The sequence below is a fragment of the Erpetoichthys calabaricus genome, chromosome 3 (assembly GCF_900747795.2).
Source record: "Erpetoichthys calabaricus chromosome 3, fErpCal1.3, whole genome shotgun sequence".
In the NCBI taxonomy this organism is placed as follows: domain Eukaryota; kingdom Metazoa; phylum Chordata; class Cladistia; order Polypteriformes; family Polypteridae; genus Erpetoichthys; species Erpetoichthys calabaricus.
Window position 1 is genome coordinate 52,698,358 of NC_041396.2, and position 21,492 is coordinate 52,719,849.

At 39.2% G+C, this 21,492-nt stretch overlaps 1 protein-coding gene across 1 annotated transcript in view; it reads right to left on the reverse strand.

The window, feature by feature from the left end:
- Positions 1-9,148: 9,148 nt before the first annotated feature.
- Positions 9,149-21,492, reverse strand: part of LOC114648032 (protein eva-1 homolog C) — a 284,216-nt gene continuing 271,872 nt past the window's right edge. The window contains exon 8 of the mRNA XM_051925580.1: positions 9,149-12,521. Coding sequence (XP_051781540.1) covers positions 12,151-12,521 — 371 coding nt within the window. The 3' untranslated portion in view covers positions 9,149-12,150. The remainder of the gene's footprint in view (positions 12,522-21,492) is intronic.

Sequence of the window (21,492 nt, forward strand, 5' to 3'; positions counted from 1 at the left end):
CTTTTTACACGTCTGTTTGTTTCATATATATCTATATATATATATATATATATATATGTTAAAAAAATCCATTGTCTGTCTGTCTGGTTTTCACTACGTAGCAAGACGTAGTGGACCGAGGGGAGGGGGGACCTCCTTAATCACGTGCCAGCCTCAAGGCGTATCTTATATCCACTTGGCTAGCAAACAAGAGAACTACTTAACAGATTTAGATCAGGCTTTTTTCTAGAATTTGCCCGAACATTCCGGTTTGCTTGCAAGAGCGACATATTCTTGCAAATCTTAGACACAGGCTGCGGGCCGAGGGGAGGGGGAAGTGTGACGTCAGGAGTAGGGAGCTGGGAAGGGCCTTCCTCGCTGTCCTGTTTCACTTCTAGGTGGGCGAAGCTACGGGGGATGGGTAGTACAGTATATATGTGTTTATTAATTAGGGCAAAACACGTGTGGTGTACTTTTTGTATTATTTGACAGATATTGTATAGCATGTCTATGATCTTCTTCTCGCAACAGAGGGGGCGTTGCGGATGTTTGCTGACTGGCCGACCAACCACAAGCATTACCTGGTAGGTAGCCATCCAAATAAAAATCCACAATTCTGAGCATATAATACTAATGTCATTCAAAGAAATTAACCTACAGTTCCAAGTACCCATAAAAATAACACCCTTACGTTAGAATTCCTCCCAGTTCTGCTTCCCCGTCATGATCTGCTTATCGCTACTTGAGACAGCGAGCTGTAAATCTCACTGGCTGGAGATCTGAAGGCTTGTCCTGCGCAGCATATGTTTTTGTGGGTATGGCAGGAAGTGGCATTAAAACATGAATATCATGTCATGGGACAAATCAGGCCAATTAGATTGTCAGCTTTATTGCTCCTTACAGTCTGGAGCTTGAACATACAATGAGTCAGATTCCTTTCTTATGGAAGTAACACGCTGATATAATGAAGTCCCAGCTCAAATGATTATTTTCATAGGGTTGTTAATAAATTCCATTCGCCTGTCACTCTGTTTTAAAGGCACACAAACAAAAAAGCCTCAGAACTCATAAAACTCCGACTCCCTTGATGTGGTAGGGTGATATTTTTCAGAACACAGCAGAATTATATTTTTAGCCACGCTTTGAAATGTGACTTTGTTATAAGTCTGTTTAAATTTTTTGTAGCTATAACTAAATTCAACAATATGGTATTTCATACATATAGATTTAATGGCATTTGTTAAGAGTTTAGCTGGGATTCCTGGTTTTCCTCCAAAATCAATTTTTATGGGTACTGGAAAAGAATTTTTAAGACTACATGCCCTTCTGGTCACCAGACTCCTTTACTCTAAAACCCACTGACCAATAAATAAAAACTACGAACAGCAAAAACATGAGTGGAGTTTGCATGTTCCCTTCATGGGGCTTTATCTGCAGGTTCTACAGTTTCATCTCTATCTATCTATCTATCTATCTATCTATCTATCTATCTATCTATCTATCTATCTATCTATCTATCTATCTATCTATCTATCTATCTATCTATCTATCTATCTATCTATCTAATGGTGCATTTTGGTATTCCTTCATGTGCAAAATATGCAGCATGTCACATTTTTTAAGAAACATACTGTAGCCCTCTGCCGTGATGGCACGAGAGGCGTGAATAGAACTGATTTGACCAGTGTGCTTCACATTACACCACTGCTGAAAAGAACAAAGGGAAACATGGTAGTGTGAATGAAGGTTTAGGAAACCGTTTTTCTTCTTTTCTACCCTATCTATCTATCTATCTATCTATCTATCTATCTATCTATCTATCTATCTATCTATCTATCTGTCTGTCTGTCTGTCTGTCTGTCTGTCTGTCTGTCTGTCTGTCTGTCTGTCTGTCTGTCTGTCTGTCTGTCTGTTATAGAGTGATAACACAGTAATTACATTTATCCATGTAGATAAACATTTCTATAAGTTGTTCACTCAGTGTGTTGGATTTGAAAAATATTTGACGGACGGACGGACAGACAGACAGATCAAGTTTTTGTGGACATGGTTTTCAAAACTCCATTACTTTAATTGTGATCGTTTCCATATTTAAATCAAAATTGAAGACACTGTTTGATAGCCTGCAGTTTCTCCGAGGTCATGAGACGTGTGAAGTGCTCACTCGTAGTAATGTCCGTATGTTTAAATAACAGGATGAGTGTTCCACTGATGATACCACAGGCAGCTTTTTAAACAGATGACAATGTTCAGTTGGGAGTTTTGCCAGACAAAGATTTCATGAACTATGAGGCAGAGGTTCGAGTTCAGCTGGCTGAAAGTTAGCAAGCAATAGCCGGATTCGTTCCCTTTTCCTTGTACACTTCAAAGGTGATCTTTGACCTTTCCCTGACTGGGTGGACTCTCGGCGAGTCTGATAACAATACAGACTCTGTATGTTTTAGAACAGCTAACAGAGTTTTGCAAGGCTGATGGAAATTAAAACAAGTTGGGCACAATCGGACAAAGGCAGGGGGTTTATTGCGTGTTTCCATGTTTGTGTAAGCTGCTCTCTAATGTGACTTTATTTCAGTCTTCCAGATGTCTCTCCTTTTTGTCATTGAGTCAGATCAAGTTCATGTGTACAGTTAAGGCTCTTTTGAAATCACTGATTACATGCAAGAACAAATAAGCATACAATGCAAAAATGAACCTCTACTTATGGGTGGCATGGTGGCACAGTGGTAGCGCAGCTGCCTCACAGTAAGGAGACCAGGGTTCATGTCCTGGGTCCTCTCTGTGTGGAGTCTGCATGTTCTCCTGTTGGTTCCCTCTGGGGGCTCCAGTTTCCTCACACCATCTAAAGACATGTGGTACTGGTGATACTAAATTGACCATAGTGTATGACTGGGGTGAGTGTTCACCCTGTGATGGACTGGCGCTCTATAGTAGCTGGGATTGGCTCCTGTCTTCATTCAACTGTAAAAGATTTCTGCAGACCCTGCACTGATACTGAATGGAAATCCAACACATTATTACTGAAAGTTCAATTTCTTGAAGAAAGTAAAGGAGAGTATTGTATTTCATCAATATCATATTTTTTATTTTTTTCAAAAACCTCTCTAACTGAACTGTACCTCAGAGCTTGGCTGATTTGAGTGGACACGGTCTCGGTGGAGTTTCTACATTACTTTCGCCAGGCACACTGTTTTCTTATTTGATATTACAAAAATATTAGGCTGATTTGAAACACTAAACTGTCCCAGTAAAAGTTAAGAGCAAGTGTGTTCATTGATGGACTGGTCTCCCATCCACAACTGGTTTCTCCTGCTGGGATAGGCCCAGCTCCCCAGAATCCAATGGCAGGTTCAGGAAATGAACGGATGTTTTCTAAATAGGGTAGGATGGTGTCGTAGTTTTTAGTGATGCTGATTTATGGCCCCAGGAACCCAAGTTTGATTTCTAGTCTCTGTCTGTGTGGAGTTTGCACTTCCGCCTTGGGTTTTCCTCAGGTACTCTGCTTTCTTGCCATATCCTAAAGACATGTGTGTGTGACTGTGTTCTGCCCATCCTGGCTTGTGTTAAAAAAAAGCCGATTCAGAAAGTACAGTGGATTAATAAAATATTTAAACCTCTTCACACATTATTCTGTTGTACATTTAATTTTAAATGGATAAATTTGCCATTTTTGCCCATCAATCTACAATTAATAACCCATAATGACAAAGTGAAAACATTTTCAGAAAGGTTTGCAAATATACTAAAAAGCAAACAACTGAAATCTCACATTCATGCACGGATGCAGACACTTAATTCAGCGCTACAGCTTCAGTTTGGACAGTTTACTTCAGTTTTGTTGGCAGATCCCTTCAAGATCCATTAGATTAGATGGGACGTGTCAGTAAGCTGCCATCTTCAGGTCTCTCCACAGATGTTCTGTGAGGTTTAAGCCTGGGCCTCGACTGGGCCACTCAAAGAAAATCAACAGGAGAATTTTTAGGCTGAATTATGAGAGACAGAAAGAGAGGCTAAAAATAAGAGAAGACAGGTTTTTGTTTTTTTTGAAGTAATGATGGGCGGCTGTTGACGGTACCATAAAGGCCCTGCTTCAGAAAGAAGACAAATTCAGAGGAAAGCTGTTGAACAACAACGTTCACCCAGTGGTTAGAAGATATTTCACAACACAGAGAGCTATTGATACAAGCAACAAGTTGTGAAACTGAATGGAACACTTTGCTAAAGTACAAAACGGGACATTCTTGGGGGCAATTGTACTGTTTTCTGATCAGATCTTTTCTTGTGAAGGATGCTCAAAATGAATTAACTGTAGCATACATGCTAACTATACAGCCTTTGGCATTCGGTTGAAATGTTTAGCCAAACAACTGAACAGATTTTTATTGTGGTAATCACAAATATTGAAAGTTTAAAAGATTAACATGCAGTGAGAGATGGTACTGGCTGGCACACTATTGACCCACACAGTGTAGTATAAGTTCTGTACAAGAAAGCCAACCTGAGTGCCAATACAATGTGTTCGCCCCTTGGAAGTTTTCCCTTTTTACTGTTATACAATGTTGAATTACAGTAGACTTCATTTGGCTTTTTTGACAGTGATCAAGAGAAATTCAAAGTGAAAACTGGCCTCTGCAAAGTGATCTAAATTAATTACAAATATAAAACACACAATAATTGATTGCGTAAGTATTCAAGTCACTATTTAGTAAATGCATCTGGTGAGAAATTCTTCTTAATTTGTTAACTTCTTTTTTTATTACTAGAATGCAGTTTCTAAGAGGATACCAGTTACCCAAAACGTAGAGACTTTCTTAGATGAGTGTAAGATCACTGAGGACGTAGCAAATGTGATTAAACTGAAAAGAGGGACGCAGACGTACGCTGGCACAAAGGCTGTGTACAAACAACAATTAGTAAACTGATTATTGTAAATGTGTCAAAGTCCACTTTGCCAGCTTAGATTATGATTACCCAATTGGACTTCATATTAATGGTAAACCTGCAAACAACCGTTTCCTAATGGCTTTATCATTAGATCAGTGAAGACTGACCAGAGCTGGCATAAGTCATGGATGAAATGAAATAACACAGGCCATTACAGAACAACACTCCAATGAAAACATTAATATAATAAAATGGACATTTAAATACTCACCTTAACAGACTGCAAAAGACAAAAAGAGTACATTTAGGAAACAAAAAAGGACATGATGACAATTATATGGAAACGACTTTAGCCAACGTTCAAGAAAACGTCTGTAGTCACAGCTGATTCATTTCCAGCTGGCAGAGGGGATCTGCTGCTCAGGGATTCCCACGTGTCTTCTCTGAAGAAGTTCTTTGTTTTTTCTTTTCTGCTTTCTCATGGGTGTAGAGCCACCACCAGCTGAACAAGACTGAACACGGACACTACTACAGCACATTCGGATGGCCTTGTTTCACTGAAGTATTCTTGTTTTTATGTACTCTTTTCTCAACCGTCACCCGAATTACGCAAGTCACACTTTCTGCTTGACTCTGCCTTGCATGTTTGCATAATTAAAACATCGAGTGTATTCTAATGTATATAACAACCCCCCATCGCACACAGAGATTAACTTTTTTATGCTAAGACAAGTAAAAATTTAACAAAGATGAGGACCAATTGGTACATTAAAAAATCATTAAGAATCATTTACATTTTTTTCAGAATCACAACAATATATTTCACCTTAAAGTTGTTAAATAGTTAAAACTGGTAATAACGACAGTCAAAATATTACGAAACTCACTTGTATGGTTCTGCTCACTTATTCATATCACTTTCAAGCTCACAAATATGCAGTCAGTTCTCTCACCCTTTAGTGTAATCCAGGGGTCCCCAACTCCGGTCCTGGGGGGCTGCAGTGGCTGCAGGTTTTCATTCTAACCCTTTTCTTAATTAGTGACCAGTTTTTTGCTGCTAATTAACTTCTTTTGAATTCATTTTATTTGACTTGCTCTTGAAGGGTCAGACTCCTTAATGTTTTTTTTCCTGAATTAGCAGCCAAATAATAATCCATCCATCCATCCATTATCCAACCCACTATATCCTAACTACAGGGTCATGGGGGTCTGCTGGAGGCAATCCCAGCCAGCACAGGACGCAAGGCAGGAAACAAACCCCAGGCAGGGTGCCAGCCCACCGCAGGGCACACACACACACACACCAAGCACACACTAGGGACAATTTAGGATCGCCAATGCACCTAACCTGCATGTCTTTGGACTGTGGGAGGAAACCCATGCAGACACGGGGAGAACATACAAACTCCACGCAGGGAGGACCTGGGAAGTGAACCCAGGTCTCCTAACTGCAAGGCAGCAGCGCTACCACTGCGCCACCTTGCCGCCCGCCAAACAATAATGAGATACAAAATGAAAGAAAACAAGACCAGCAAACTATGTTGATCATACAATATCTGAAAATAAAGAAATGTGAAGGTCTCAGGAATGTTGGTCTGCTCAGGTCCACAAAACATTTTAACAGAGCTCTTAGAAAGGAGAAAATCAACAGTTTCTGAAATGTCTGCTTATTGCACAATGAGATCAGCAACAAGGAATGGAATTAAAGAGCGGGTTTAATTAACGACAAGGCTCTGCGCCTTAATAAGTAACTGCTTGGAGTGACATTGGTTGGAGTTTCAGGCCCTGACTTAGCTGGTCTTCTGTTGGCTCACTCACTTCATACTTCATTTCTGTTTGGGTGCCACTTAAGGAATGAAATGAAGAAATTCAGGGGAACAAACCTTAAAAAACAAGTCAATAAATTCTTTTGAATTAATTTTAAATTAGCAGTAAAAATGGTGCACTAATTAAGAAAAGGGTTAGAATGAAAACCTGCAGCCACTGGGGCCCTCCAGGACCGGAGTTTGAGACCCCTGCTGTGATCTCTTCTAGTTTATAAGGATAAAAAACTTGGACTGCTTTCAGTGGGCCTAGACTTTCCACATCAAAGGAGAAATAGTATGACAACATCAATGTAGGGGATTATGGTTGACTGGACAACTTGGTATAATTCAAGGTTGAGAGGGTTGGTGCAAATCCCAGCGAGACAGATAGACAGATGCTAGACATAGATGGGGCACCATTTTGGTGAATGACACTTTAATACAGAGGTGGACACTCACTGCTATCAGTTGTTTAGATCCTTGTGTGAAGTTCACGTCAAAGTTACGCCTTATAACACACTGGTGAAGCCTCACCTGGAGTACTGCGGACAGTTTGGGTTTCTGGGTTACAAACAAAAACACACACAGCTCTAGAGAGGAATGATTATGCTGAATTCAGGACTGTGAGGTATGGAATATGACAAAAGACTGAATAAGGTAAACCACAGACTCGTGGAATAATTTAAAAAGAAGTGTGCCACAGAGTAGGATTTAATGGAACTGCTTAACGTGACTAATTCTGGAGAAATTAGGTAGCTGGCATTGAAAGCTTTGTTGGCTTGAATGGCTCATTCACATACAAAATCTGTTCACCAATCGACTCAATGTGTGCTGGAATATGGAAGGACACTAAAGTAAGCTGAGAAAGCTGATGAAAATTGGTGGGAATGTGCAAATTTAGCCAACTTTATTAAGGCTGACAACATGTTATTTAAGTACAGTAGGTCAAGGTGACAGTCAAAAGTCATCGTTTTCTTTTATTTATCGACAGAAGGCAGTGACTCTTAAAGCCTGCCTACACCACAGGCAGCCATTCTGATACTGTATGTTCAGAACACCTTCTGTCAAATCCAAAGCGATGTGGTCACAATTGTCTGTGCTTACAATGTTAATTCACCTGGTAGATAGATAGATAGATAGATAGATAGATAGATGATAGATAGATAGATAGATAGATAGATAGATAGATAGATAGATAGATAGATAGATAGATAGATAGATAGATAGATAGATATAATCCAGGACTCATTTAAAGTTTTCTAATTCAACTTATGAGATAAATCAATCTCCACCAACCTGTCTTCCATTTAAAAATATCACTCTAATGGAAGATCGTATAAAGTCGCCTCAATGTATTCAGTCAGTCAGTCATTCTCCAACCTGCTATATCCTAACACAGGGTCACAGGGGTCTGCTGGAGCCAATCCCAGCCAGCACAGTGCACAAGGCAGGAAACAAACCCCGGGCAGGGCGCCAGCCCACCGCAGGGCACACACACACACCAAGGACAATTTAGGATCGCCAATGCACCTACCCTGTGTGTCTTTGTACTGTGGGAGGAAACCCACGCAGACACGGGGAGAACATGCAAACTCCACGCAGGGAGGACCCGGGAAGCGAACCCAGGTCTCCTTACTGTGAGGCAGCAGCGCTACCCACTGCACCACTGTGCTGCCCTTGTTGGAATAAGTTCTTTTGTAATTGCGGCATGTTACATAACCTGAAACTATATAGATATAGTGAAATGATATAAAAAGGCGATACCCCTCCCTTAGTGATACCGCAGTAACAAATCACATAGGAGAAATAACTGAGCTTTCTTTAATGACGGTTTACGTGGCATAACAGATGAGGAAGCCATGACAAGTCCTTGTGTAGAGTCTGTCATTTTCACCACTGCGTTGGAAGGATTTTCCAGATCATTATTTTTCAAAATCTAAATTTATTTTTTCTGTTATACTGTATATGTAACCTCATGCATGTTTGACTTTGTCATATCATCAGTCGCCTTGATGGCTCATCTACAATGATGTTTACAAAATTAAATGTACCATAAACTTGACCAAAGTGGATGCGACTCCACAGGACAAGTGATTTTTCTTGTATTTGTATATATTATCAGACTGAAAAAGTGTACCTTCTATATAAGCTGAAAACTAGCTGAAGTGTTCAAACGATGATAAATCAGTCCCCATGAAGTCATGTTGGCTCCACCTAGGCCACTGTGCTAAGGCGGGTGAGCGGCTTCACGTCACACCGACTTGACAGCACTCTTTCTCTTGCTGACACCAGCTGGTTGTTATTCAGATGGGGACGCATTTTCTTGACTTTATTGCACTGGAATTCCCAGCTAAATGATGAAGGTGGTCCAAACTCTTTAAACCTGCAAAGACACTCAAACTTTAGTTCATTTTTTATGATTTTAAAAAACATTTCATATTCAAAACTGAGTCATTTTATTTAAAGAAAGGGAACTGCAGTAATTAGTTTAGATGTTTTATTAAAAAACAGTATCTTAACACTCGTGTTGGCTGCTTTAAAACAATCTGAAAGTCAGAAGGAAGAGAAAGGTAACTCGTTGTATAAATATCTGTGTATTTATTACATAGCACTTTGATACCTTTGTATACCAAAAGTGGATTCCACTGTGTTTTGATTTAAGGAGAAGAAAGAACTGCAGCTCAGAGTTCACGTTTTTGACAAAAACCAAGACAGTCACATGTGTCATCATATTTCTTAAGGATCTGTTCAACGGTACACCACCTGTAACTGATTCTGTTTAACTCCTAGTCCAAGCTGTTTAGCCCCATCAGTGTTCCAAGCAGATTTCTAATATCCATGTTTCATAATTCACGCAGAATAATAAAGGCACATCATTGTGTGTGATTTTTAGAAATACTCCAACAATTGACCTCTTTGAGGTTTTAAGTACTTTTTTTTTTTAAATGCTGACACATCTCAAGCACCGTATTATCACCTTCATTAAAAAAAGAAAAAAATTATAACAATAAAATATTTGGATTTCATCCCTGAGGTGCTAGTCAAAGCTTTACCGCTGTGGAGCATGGTTTACAAAAATAACAAAACTTGAAATAAAAAAATAGGCTTTGTCTGTAGGCTGCTGTGACTTTGTGTACAAACTGTCTAGATCTGTAAAAGCATGGCTTCGGCTTTTCTGTTCCTGTTATTTGATACTTCTGATATTTAACCATGCCTAAGTACAAGATTATGTTTATTCCATAATGAATTTTGAAACAACTTTGTTTACTTACCAATTTTACTCACACACTGCACTCTATTTCTTACTTTTCTAGAATAAGAGACAAAAATATTCTAGGGTGAAAGTAAAATTGGTTGGCATGAGTGAGATGCGGCTTGTGTGCAGCCAAGAGGCATCTCTCAACTGGGACAACCACAAATTCTGAACTCTTTGACTTACTCTCTGTATTCTAGATGAACATTTAAAACTATGCAATTCGAAATATAGTATTGTGCACTGATAAAGTAAAATAATTTACTTTCGACTTCCATTAGTGTTCTTCATGTAGTGCAGAAGCTTCATTGGTTAAAAAGTACTTCAACAGGGTCGGTAATATGTCAGCAGTTTGACTATACTCGGGAAAATGAGCACTAAGTTTTGCTTTCATATTTCAATTTCCCAACAAAACGACTCCCAATATATGTTTGTCATGAAAGGCCTTTATGTGGTGAATCTCTTTAAACAGACTTATTAAACTCTCCAAAGGTCCACAGGCACTCCGTTTGGATGAACCCTTCAGTGTCAGACGACAGTCATGTGATGGGAGGCACAAATCATACAAACAGAAGCGTCTGACTGAGGCTCTTCATTCAGGCAGAGTGCACTAACAAAGAAGACGATTCTACACTCGGGCCTGGTCTGGTCTTTGGCTTTGCTCTTGCCTTGTGCCTTTTCAGACACCTTTGCATGTTCCTGTATGCCAGCAGTAACGGGCAGTGCTGTGCAATTTGCTGTACCTCTGTTTGACATTGGCAGTGAATGACAGTGTGGCACGCTGCCCTGTAAAGGACACCTTGGTAGACGTACAAATCTAGATGAGCCATCTTCTAAAGTGGGATGGAGAAAACAGCAAAGCAATCAGCATTTATTTAAGTCTGCAATTCAAAGTGAAACCCGGAAATAGTCATTACCATATAGGCAAATAGGAACAGGTATCCAAAAAGGTACAAGACAAAAGTCAATTCAAAAAGATTAAAAGAAGAATCCTCAAGATGCGCAGGTCTGCGTGCAGCATGCTAGAGAGAACAGTCTCAGTCAGGCGCCTTGTTGTATACGACTGCCACCCGATTACATCCTGACTGCCATGAGGGGCTGGGAGCTAACTGGACACAAAATGAGCAGCTGGAGGAGGAGTGCAGGCCAAGCCCTAACAACCTGTAAAGACCTTTTTTGTGTTTTTATTATGAAATGCTACCTATGAAAGGGGCAATAGTAAATCAATACTGAATTATAAATTAGCACTAAAAGTGGATGACTTTATAGTAATGTAAACTAAACTGCTAATATAATGGGAATTACAATATGCTTTAACCGTTTAATGAAGTTCTGATTGATTTACATATTTTCATTAAATTTAAGACATACAGAAAACTAAGATATACTAACTTATATATCTGGAAATAGCTAGCAGAACGTAATATGGTAATGGGTACTTTTTTCTGTATTTTTTTAAACGTTAAGGAGCACCATTCGAGGACGTGCGTGACATATATGCGTATTTTCGTTACCATAGACTCACACAGACGTAAGCCTCTAGGTATACAGGAGGGGTGTGACAGTGTGAGAGTCCCACACGTGCGCAGACATACGGCATACAGAGGCTTTATGACTTGTGCTCTTTGTGCTGATCTACAACGTCTGAAAATCAGAAGCCCAAGGTTTGCTATTTGACATGTCGCTGTCCTTTTCACATATAAACAACCGACAGCTTGAAACAGGAACAGCAATCCATAACTGTGATACCTGTACAAGATCTTACACTGAGGAAAGGGCCCGTGTAAAATGTTTAACTATGACCAAATACATCCACACTTAGTCAGATGACATAAATTAATACCATATTTGCCCATGTTCTAAAAATCCAATTGCTGGCTGTCATATTTGACCATATAATTTATCATTTGTTTAATGGTTGCATGGGAATTCATAAGATCCTCATACTTTGTTAATAAACAATGGCAAACCAGTCAGTGCAGTGAGTAGCAGCTGTTTCTCATTTCAAATGTGTCGTATAAACAGTGCTTCAATTGTGTGAGCCTGGCTCTAAGTTACATACAATCTTCAGCTTCCACTGAAAAGCTTATACTCACTGATTGAAGCTTACAAATTATTGCCCTCTTTTAATGCCCTGCAAAGTCAGTAAGGCTCTGGCAAATTGCTATATGTCCAAAGTGAAAAGCAAAAGGTCCATTGGAAACAAAAAAAGTTTTTTGGAATCTTGCCATGTCAGTAATAACGGTTCAAACTCCGGGTCCCTGGAATATCTGGTTGCCCATTCATCCAGATTTCTCTAATTATTCGCTCTCGCTCCTCAAGTCTCTGTGCTCTCTCCAGCTCCTCGGCAGATGTGAAAACGTTCATGTTCAAAGTCCTCTCAAAGCGCCGATGGCGGCGTGCTGACAGATCTGAAGTAGTGTCCCAGTTGCTGTCACTGTCGCTGCTGTCACTGTCACTGTCTATGTGCTTCTGCTGCTTCCTGACAGGGACAGTTCTACAATCTGTTCTGCAGGAGATCTGCACAACCAGCGCACAAAGAGTGAGGATGAGGCCAATGCACACTCCAGATACAAAGTATAAGGCGGCTCGCTCAGGATTCTCTGTAAACAAAACAGGAAATAATTACAAATGGGTGAGCAGAACATCCAAAGAGTAATGCTAAATGTCATTATGGGGCAAACACTCCTTCGACTAGAACTTGGCATTTTAGCGACGGAGATTCCAAAAAGAAAGAGACATGCCTTACAAATTCTCAGAAATCTAGATAGAAGAATTACACAGATACGTCACTTCCAACACGAACCAGATGTCAATAAAGAGTAGTCGCTCTGCTAAGGGTGAGTGAAACCCACTGAACTTGCTATCGTTGGGAACTTTTGGTGAAATGCATTGATGTCAATGGGGAACTAGTTCTGAGTAGATTACAATGGTGCAATGGCCTTTTAAGTGTACCCGAGGGCTAGGAAAGCTTCTGTCATTATGATTGTGGCCAAAAATCTAACCTGAGCTGTGAGGCAGCAGTGCTAACCACTGCACCATCATGCCTCCAAATTCTTATCTCTTTCTAAGTCTCCAGAGCTCCTATCACTGGACTAACTAACACCCACTGAGCCTGTTCAAGGGGTCGGCATTATATGCCAACATTGTTCTGCACTACACAGACATCCAGCAGTGAAGATACAACATACAATAAATCTATGCAGAACAAGAATGTATTTTCATAATATTCTTATTATTGTCAGATAATCAAATGAAAATACTGCATGTTTTGTTTTTTTTTTTTCAAACGTGCAAATCCGTCTGCTAGTACTGATTGGGTAGTGACATCATGCCTGTGTGTATACCCCGTAAATTATTTATGCATGTGTGAAGCAGATCAGGCAGTGGTGTTGTGAAGTGTGAAGTACTATTGCGTCATGCATGTGTGAAAGTTCGCGCATGCACAATGTAAATCGGACAGTTAGCACACATTGTGTAGTAACATCCCCATCCAACATGGCTCCTAAGATCTGCTGATGTCACATTGGCCTTGCAAAGCATCAGTGGGCAAAGGAAAAAAAATGTCTAAGCTTGACTGCATGGCTGATGTTTAGGGAAAACAAGGTCCCAGGTGGACCCAGCAATTTCACTGTGAAAGACGCTTTAGCGAATATCGCTGATCAGCACTATTAAGGGTCAGGCTGCTCTGCCAAGAAATCTGGGAGATTAGACTGAGAGATTAGGAGTAAAATATCTGGAAAAAGGGCAAGATACCTGGAATGTGTAAGGATGTGTGTGTGCTTGTGAGTGTGTGTAATTTTGCCCAGCGATTTACTGAAACCACATCTAGACTTTGCTCTTGTTTTGCACTCAGTGCTACTAGAAAGAGGGTCCAGTACCCCACAATACAGAAATGATTTAAGCAGGTTTAAAAATCAATGAATGGATGGCTCATTGGCCTCTACACTGTAGTGATTAGTGGGGTTTGAAGGTTAGCATACACAATGTAAAAACTACAAGGGTGTCTCCCTGTTTGGGCTTTCAATAAGCATGAAAAGGTAGATCTTTCAAAAAGGTTTGACATAAGAAGACTTTCTATATAGTGTATGTGTTCTGATGTTCTCACAGAAAAGACCATGGAGACCAGCAAGGAGAGCATCCTCACTAATTGGTGTCATAATGTGATGGGGTTTGCAAAGTAGCCAAGATGATTCAGGTCAAGGAATGTGAGCCCACCTGGTGGTGCCGTAATGGCCAACCACACACACTATTTCTTCAGCATACTGTATGTTCTAAATGTTCCAGTACAATACTTTAAATTAGTAATGACACTGCTGTGCTAGGAATTTATCTGATGACACCTGACAACAAAAGATCACATGCCTAGTGCTGACATATTTTTCCTTAATACTTCCCAGATGAAAGAAGTCTGTGGTGAAACTTTTTCCATGGGGAATACATGGCAGCATTCTGATTGCTACTAAGTAAACTGCTAAATTTAACATTAATTGGTCCCTAGCTGAGAGCAGATGGCATGGCTAGCGGTATGATACAACCATGTAGGTTCAGGAATGTGAAGGTTTGATTGCGGTAAAGTGTTAAGCTCCATGGGCTGGACAGAAGATTTGTGGTACAGAATCATGAAAAAAACAATCACAAATGAAGTGAATGAAGTGAAACAGGAACAAATGTAACACCGAGAATTAGGCTGCTGGAAATGACTCCAATTGTCACAATGATCTGGACTTTGTTTTTTTTTTTTTTTTATTCATTTATTTTCTTCACAGCCATTTCCTTGGCCTCTAAAGATAATGGAGGTAGTGTTTCCAAGGTTTTAGAGTAAAAAAAAATAATAGTCTGCTCTGTTTTTTGATTTTGGTCGCCTTTGAAGACATTAATTTTAAAATATGTCTTCCAGAGGCAACATTTTCCTTTTTAGCACTGGTGGCACCATTGTTAGCTGCTGGTAATGCTGGGTTGGCAGCCTGCTGCAAGGGTATGTGACATGTGATATGCTTACTGCGTTGGTGTATATATATATATATATATATATATATATATATATATATATATGGAAGCGAAGGTTTGTGATATGGTTTGCATATTTGCAGTTGGAGATCCACAAAGGGAGAGAATGAATCACGTACAAAAAGTGCCAGGGAGCTGGCTGAATCTTGGCTATCAAACGAAATTGCCATTAACAGACATTTAGATAGATAGATAGATAGATAGATAGATAGATAGATAGATAGATAGATAGATAGATAGATAGATAGATAGATAGATAGATAGATAGATAGATAGATAGATAGATAGATAGATAGATAGATAGATACTTTATTAATCCCAAGGGGAAATTCACATACTCCAGCAGCAGCATACTGATTCAAAAAACAATATTAAATTAAAGAGTAATAAAAATGTAGGTAAAAACATACAATAACTTTGAATAATGTTAAGGTTTACCCCCCTGGGTGGAATTGAAGAGTCACATAGTTTGGGGGAGGAACAATCTCCTCAGTCTGTCACTGAAGCTGCTCTTCTGTCTGGAGATGACACTGTTTAGTGGATGCAGTGGATTCTCCATGATTGACAGGAGCCTGCTGAGCGCCCGTCGCTCTGCCACAGATGTCAAACTGCCATGAACATGAACCCAGCATATATTGCCTTTGATTCTTGTATGTCTAATCATTATCCTCTGATGACGGCTCCTGGCAGGAGCTGAAAGCTCAGGAATAAAAACTACTTTATGATACGTGATTCATTCTCTCCCTTTGTGGATCTCCAACTACAAATATATACACACACATATATATATATATATATATATATATATATATATATATATATATATATATATATATATATATATATATACATACATGTACTAGGGGGCTTTGCCCCCTGCTCGTTTCGCTTGCCAACCCCCCCACTTGTGCTACACGCCATTGTGAAGAGGGGGGCTGAACGCACCCCAAGGAGACGCGTCGATCCTCCAAAACCACCTCTTAAATGGTGATACAATGGGAAATAAATAGTTTTTTTTTTTTACCTCCTCTTTGCTCGATCAGCTGCTAGCTTGTTGCTGCTATCGTGCTGCGTGATCTGCATCTCGTGCGGCGCTTCGAATGTTTAAAAGCCTGTACAGCAGTTGTCCTGTTGTCTCACTGCCTTGTCTCTCTTCTCCTCCAGATATCCTCAAACACTATGCGAACTCTTTTCGCTGTTCCGAGTCTTTTGAATTTTCCTACTTCCATTATCTCTAAGCTGTTCTGCATGTGTATCGCGCCAACATTTTTGAATTCTTTGCGATGTTCTGCTTTGTCATCTACTTTTGTCTTTTTCTGGCCCCCCAGTGTGGTTAAATCTCTTGGCACAAAGTCTCGTCTCGCGGGACATTAAAGTATCCCTCTGAGAAAGTCACGTCTCGTCTCGTCCCAAGTGTTTTTTATATAATATATATATATATATATATACTGTATATATCAGTGTCATACACTCCTTTACTGTCCAAGTGTGTGACTAAATTTAAAACTTAAAGCTTTAGCTCAATTGTTGTTCAAGATCTCTCTGGCTATGAATTGTTTTCTGTTCTTTGTCTTACATCTTGGCTTTGGCTATGCGAAACATTCTGGTGTTTGACTCTGTTGCTACCTCTCAAGAATTATGAGTTTTTCTCACACGCTGACCATTGTTTATTTGAATTTCATCCTCCCAATTTCGACCTTGGCTTGTCATTACTATTAACATTCCATCTCCTGATTCCATCCTTCTTAAAACTGCTGCTTCCCTGCGTATTCACTACAAAAATAAGGCAAAATGTTCTTTAAGGAAAGGAGTTAAAACAACAGTCAAAAAGTCATACATGCTGCTACGAGGCTGAAAACAAATTATAGGACAACAAATTAATAATTATTACACTCAGTTAATTACTTGTAATACAGGTAACACCAAGTCTTTGTTTTCTTTACTTAATAATGTTACACAACCTCCAGACTCTTTACCATCTCACCTTTACTCAACTGCCTTCTGTAATTCTCTTATGTCTTTTTTCAATGAGAAAATCCAAAAGATACATCAGCACCTTGGACCAGATCCTCTCTGTATTCCTTCTGAACTACACTCGCCTATTCACTCTTTCTCTTCTTTCCAGCTTCCCACTTCCTCTGAAATCTCAGATCTCATCTGCAAATCCAAGTCATCTGCTTGTCAGCTGGACCCCCTGCCTACAGTTCTGGTTAAAGCCTGCCTTCCCTCTCTAGTCCCTCTCATTTCTGCCATCATTCACTCTTCTCTTACTACTGGTATTATTCCCTCATCTTTTAAAACTGCTGCTATAACCCCAATACTAAAAAAACCTGGTGCTGATCCTGCTAATTTCAGTAATTTTCGCTCCATTTCTAACTTGCCCTTTATCTCCAAAATTCTTGAAAAAAATAGTAGCTATCCAACTCCACACCCACTTATCTCACAATAATCTATATGAAAAGTTCCAGTCTGGTTTTCGCCCTCTTCATAGTACAGAAACGGCACTTGTTAAAATTACCAATGACCTCCTTATGGCTGCTGACTCTGGTCTAATCACTATTCTCATCCTCCTTGATCTGAGTGCGGCCTTTGATACTATTTGTCTTACCACTCTCCTTAATAGACTATCTTTGATTGGCATTACTCACACTCCACTTGATTGGTTTAGATCCTACCTCTCAGGCCGCACTCAGTTCATACAGCTTAAAACTTTCACATCCCAACCCACCGCTGTTACTTCTGGTGTGCCCCAGGGCTCTGTCCTGGGGCCTCTTCTTTTTATTATTTACCTTCTTCCCCTTGGCAATATTTTTCGCAAATATAACATTAATTTTCACTGTTATGCTGATGACACCCAGCTCTACCTTGCTGGTAAACCCACTTCCTCTTTTCCACCACCCTCGCTTATTGACTGCATCTCTGAAATTAAATCCTGGTTTTCTTCGAATTTTCTTAAATTAAACAGTGACAAAACTGAGGTTCTCCTCATTGGTTCAAAATCATCATTATCCAAAACCAATAATCTTTCTCTTATTATTGATAACTCTGTTGTTTCCCCATCATCTTAGGTCAAGAGTCTGGGTGTCATCCTCGACAGTACTCTATCTTTCCAATGTCACATTAATAACATCACCCGGTCTGCTTACTTCCACCTACGTAATATTAATCGCATTCGCCCCTCCATCACTCCTCATACCACTGCCATTCTTGTTCACTGTCTTGTCACTTCTCGACTGGACTACTGCAATTCACTCCTCTTTGGTCTCCCTAATAAATCTCTTCATAAGCTTCAGTTAGTCCAGAATTCTGCAGCACGTATCATCACTCGAACCCCATCTATTCACCATATTACTCTGGTCTTGCAGCAGCTTCATTGGCTCCCAATCAAGTTTCGTACTGATTTTAAGATTCTGCTATTAACATTCAAGGCCATCCATAACCTCGCCCCTCCATATCTGTCTCACCTTCTTCATGTTGCCATTCCATCCCGTAACCTTAGATCCTCTTCCTCCACCCATCTGACCGTCCTTCCCGCCCAGCTAACCACCATGTGGAGCAGAGCTTTCAGCTGTTCTGCTCCCAAGCTCTGGAATTCATTACCTGCGGAGCTCCAAAATATCAAATCATATTCATCCTTCAAATGTAAACTTAAAACACATCTGTTCAAAATGGCTTTTTCTTTTTCCTTTTGATTGTAGTGGTTTTGTTTGGTTTTAATTTTTAGATTTTCTGATGTTTTAAGTTGTTTATAATTGTGTCTTTTATTTATTTATTTACTTATTGTTTGTTCGGTGTCCTTGAGTTCTCTGAAAGGTGCCTTGTATAAATAAAATGTATTATTATTATTATTATTATTAAATACAGTATGTCTTCTGAGTTTTGAAAGACTGGAACAGATAATCTGTTGATTCCATTTAAATAAAACTTCAAATGTGTGTGGAGACCTGTGTGATGCTGCCAAGCTCATTTAAAAGAAATCTACCAGCAGAAATGGTAAAAAAATATCATAAATAATTAGAGGAATTAACTAATGTGTACTCATTTATAAACTAAAAAGCAATTTGGAGACAGTGACACTTAAATCATTCACAAAAGTATTCTTACTATGAATACTGTTCACTGTATCATTTCCTAAACACCTGAATCAAGGTATTCCCACAAGTGAGAACAGTAGGATGGCTGTCATATCGCAACAACTAAGTCTAAGGGCCACAGTAAAGTGTTAAAAGGATAGCCATCTGAAGAAACAGAAATCTCTCATTTTGTATAAGTGCGTGTGGAAAGCAGAGTGCCCGAGGGGTCAAGTGGTTAAACAGTAAAGCACAAGGTCACAGGTTCAACCCAAGCAATCAACTTATTTTGTAAAACTGAGTGACTGTTTACTGTTAGTTCCTGTTTAGCACCTAGTGTGGCCAACATTGGCCCCAACTCCCAGCAACCCTAAGCTGCATACTCAAGGTAGAAAGTGTATGTAGTGTACACCATCTTTGATGCTTTTCTAAAAATATATATGTTTTTATTTAAAATGTAAGAACATTCCTCCTTTCTTTCCTCACTGAAATCTTTTTTGTGAAAATCTAACACTGCTACAGTTTTTGAACAGTGAACATCGAACCAAGAAAAAAAAATATAGCCGGTAGCAAAAAAAAGTATTTTGTACTTTAAGTAACCTTCAAAATCCCAGAATCACACATGTGGCAAGTCACTTAAGAAAACGTATAACTTTCTAAATGGAGTAAATAATTTAATAAATCTTTGCCATTTCCTGTAACATCAATGAATGAGATATTTCCTTTTTCCTTTGTGAGTTCTGCAAATCTCAGTTTTTGTGGCTAGCTGCCCAACGCTTAAAAAATGTAAAAGAAAAAAAAAACACTGAGTAATTCTTTTTGAGTGGGAAGAAAAACATTGAGATAATTTTCCATCTTGGCAACAGAGTTTGACTTTTTTTTTCATACTTATTCGTTTAAAAATAGTCCCTGCATGAGAAAAAAGTGCATACATCATCTGCATTATTATGCAAGGTCATGATAAGCAGGGGTGCCTCTCATGCTGTGTACCAAATCCTATTGGTTTAATAAACCAAATGAGACAACAGGAAATAAAAATGAACTAAAAAGCTATACCATGGCAGAATGTATTTTCTAAATAAATACTTGAATACTTGTGTACCATTAGGTATAAGCCCATTCAGTCTCACCCAAACAGATTGTGAAATCTGACATTAAACACATCATTTAGTGTCTGGTCTCTTATGCCATTTTGGTGGGCACTGGCAATGGTCGGTTTACATCAGTGCCTCTTTAACATTGTGAGATCAATCCGCATTAGTTAATGCTTCTGATTTTTTTTGTTGGTTATTACTCTTGGAAACACTAAATCTTGGCAAAGATTTAAAAGAATGAAAATTCACCTTCATGAAAATGCTTCGAAAGTGTGCCTACTTTATTCAACTGACAAGATCTTTATCACCCTACTTGCACCTTCTGATATTTTACCTTAGAGACATCTTAAGGCATACGGTATACATAATTACATCAATAATGGCATTGAGTCCGTCTTTTTTAAGTTTGATTATACTAAATTAGATAAACCACAAAGGAGTGTCTGCACCATACGCTGGCTGAAGTCCATTGATCAATGTGGAAATCATAAATGAGCAGTACCTAGTGGTGTTAATATCCCCAGAAACATTTATATACAGTAAATTAAACATGGAGAAATCTTCTTCAAGACCTATTAAGAAGGCATGCAGTACAGATATTTTACTGCCCTTAGCCGGTGTCAAATGATGCATGCAGCTGATTATGAATCATTGAACTCTTTCTCTTAAACTGACTTAAGCTGCCTCGATTTCTGATGTTGCTACAACAGCATCTGCTCACTAAAGTAAGGCATGATGTACATTGCTATTGGCATTCTGCCCTCCCTTGTCACCAAAGTGCTTAAAACCAAAAGAGTAATTCTGAATTCTGTTTTTCAGAGCAGTCTACCATGTAACAGCCTGCGTTTATTTTGCTTGTCAGAGAAAGAAAGAAAAACCTGTAACTGCATACACCTTGCAGACATCCACTACTGTTGTAAAGAACTGACGTTCTCTTCTTTCCTTTGTTCTGTTCCTTAAAGTTTTGCACTCAACGAAGAGACTTTACTTTGGCGCATGATACATACAGTAGTTATTTTAATTCCCAGTCACAGTTTTGGTGTCATGTTTGCATTAAATGATTTTGACGTTTACTAGTCAGTTTTGATCAAGTCACAGCCCTCAGAGAAAAGGCAGTCCAGTTACTATAAAACTGGAAGTGTGCACCAGTATATCTGTAGCAAAGACAAAAACCTGCAGCTACTGCGGCATTCCAGGACTAACTATGCCCACCCCTGGACTAGATCATATATAGACACAGTGCTACTTTTTTTCATACTCTGATCATGCTTAATCTTTCAGGAATATAAATTGTTTTGGTCTTTCATTCAATACTTGTATTAGCAGACATGAGATAGCATTGCAATGGTACGATTCTTTGCAGAAAATGTGAACAAAGGTAGGACATCATTTTTGAAGGT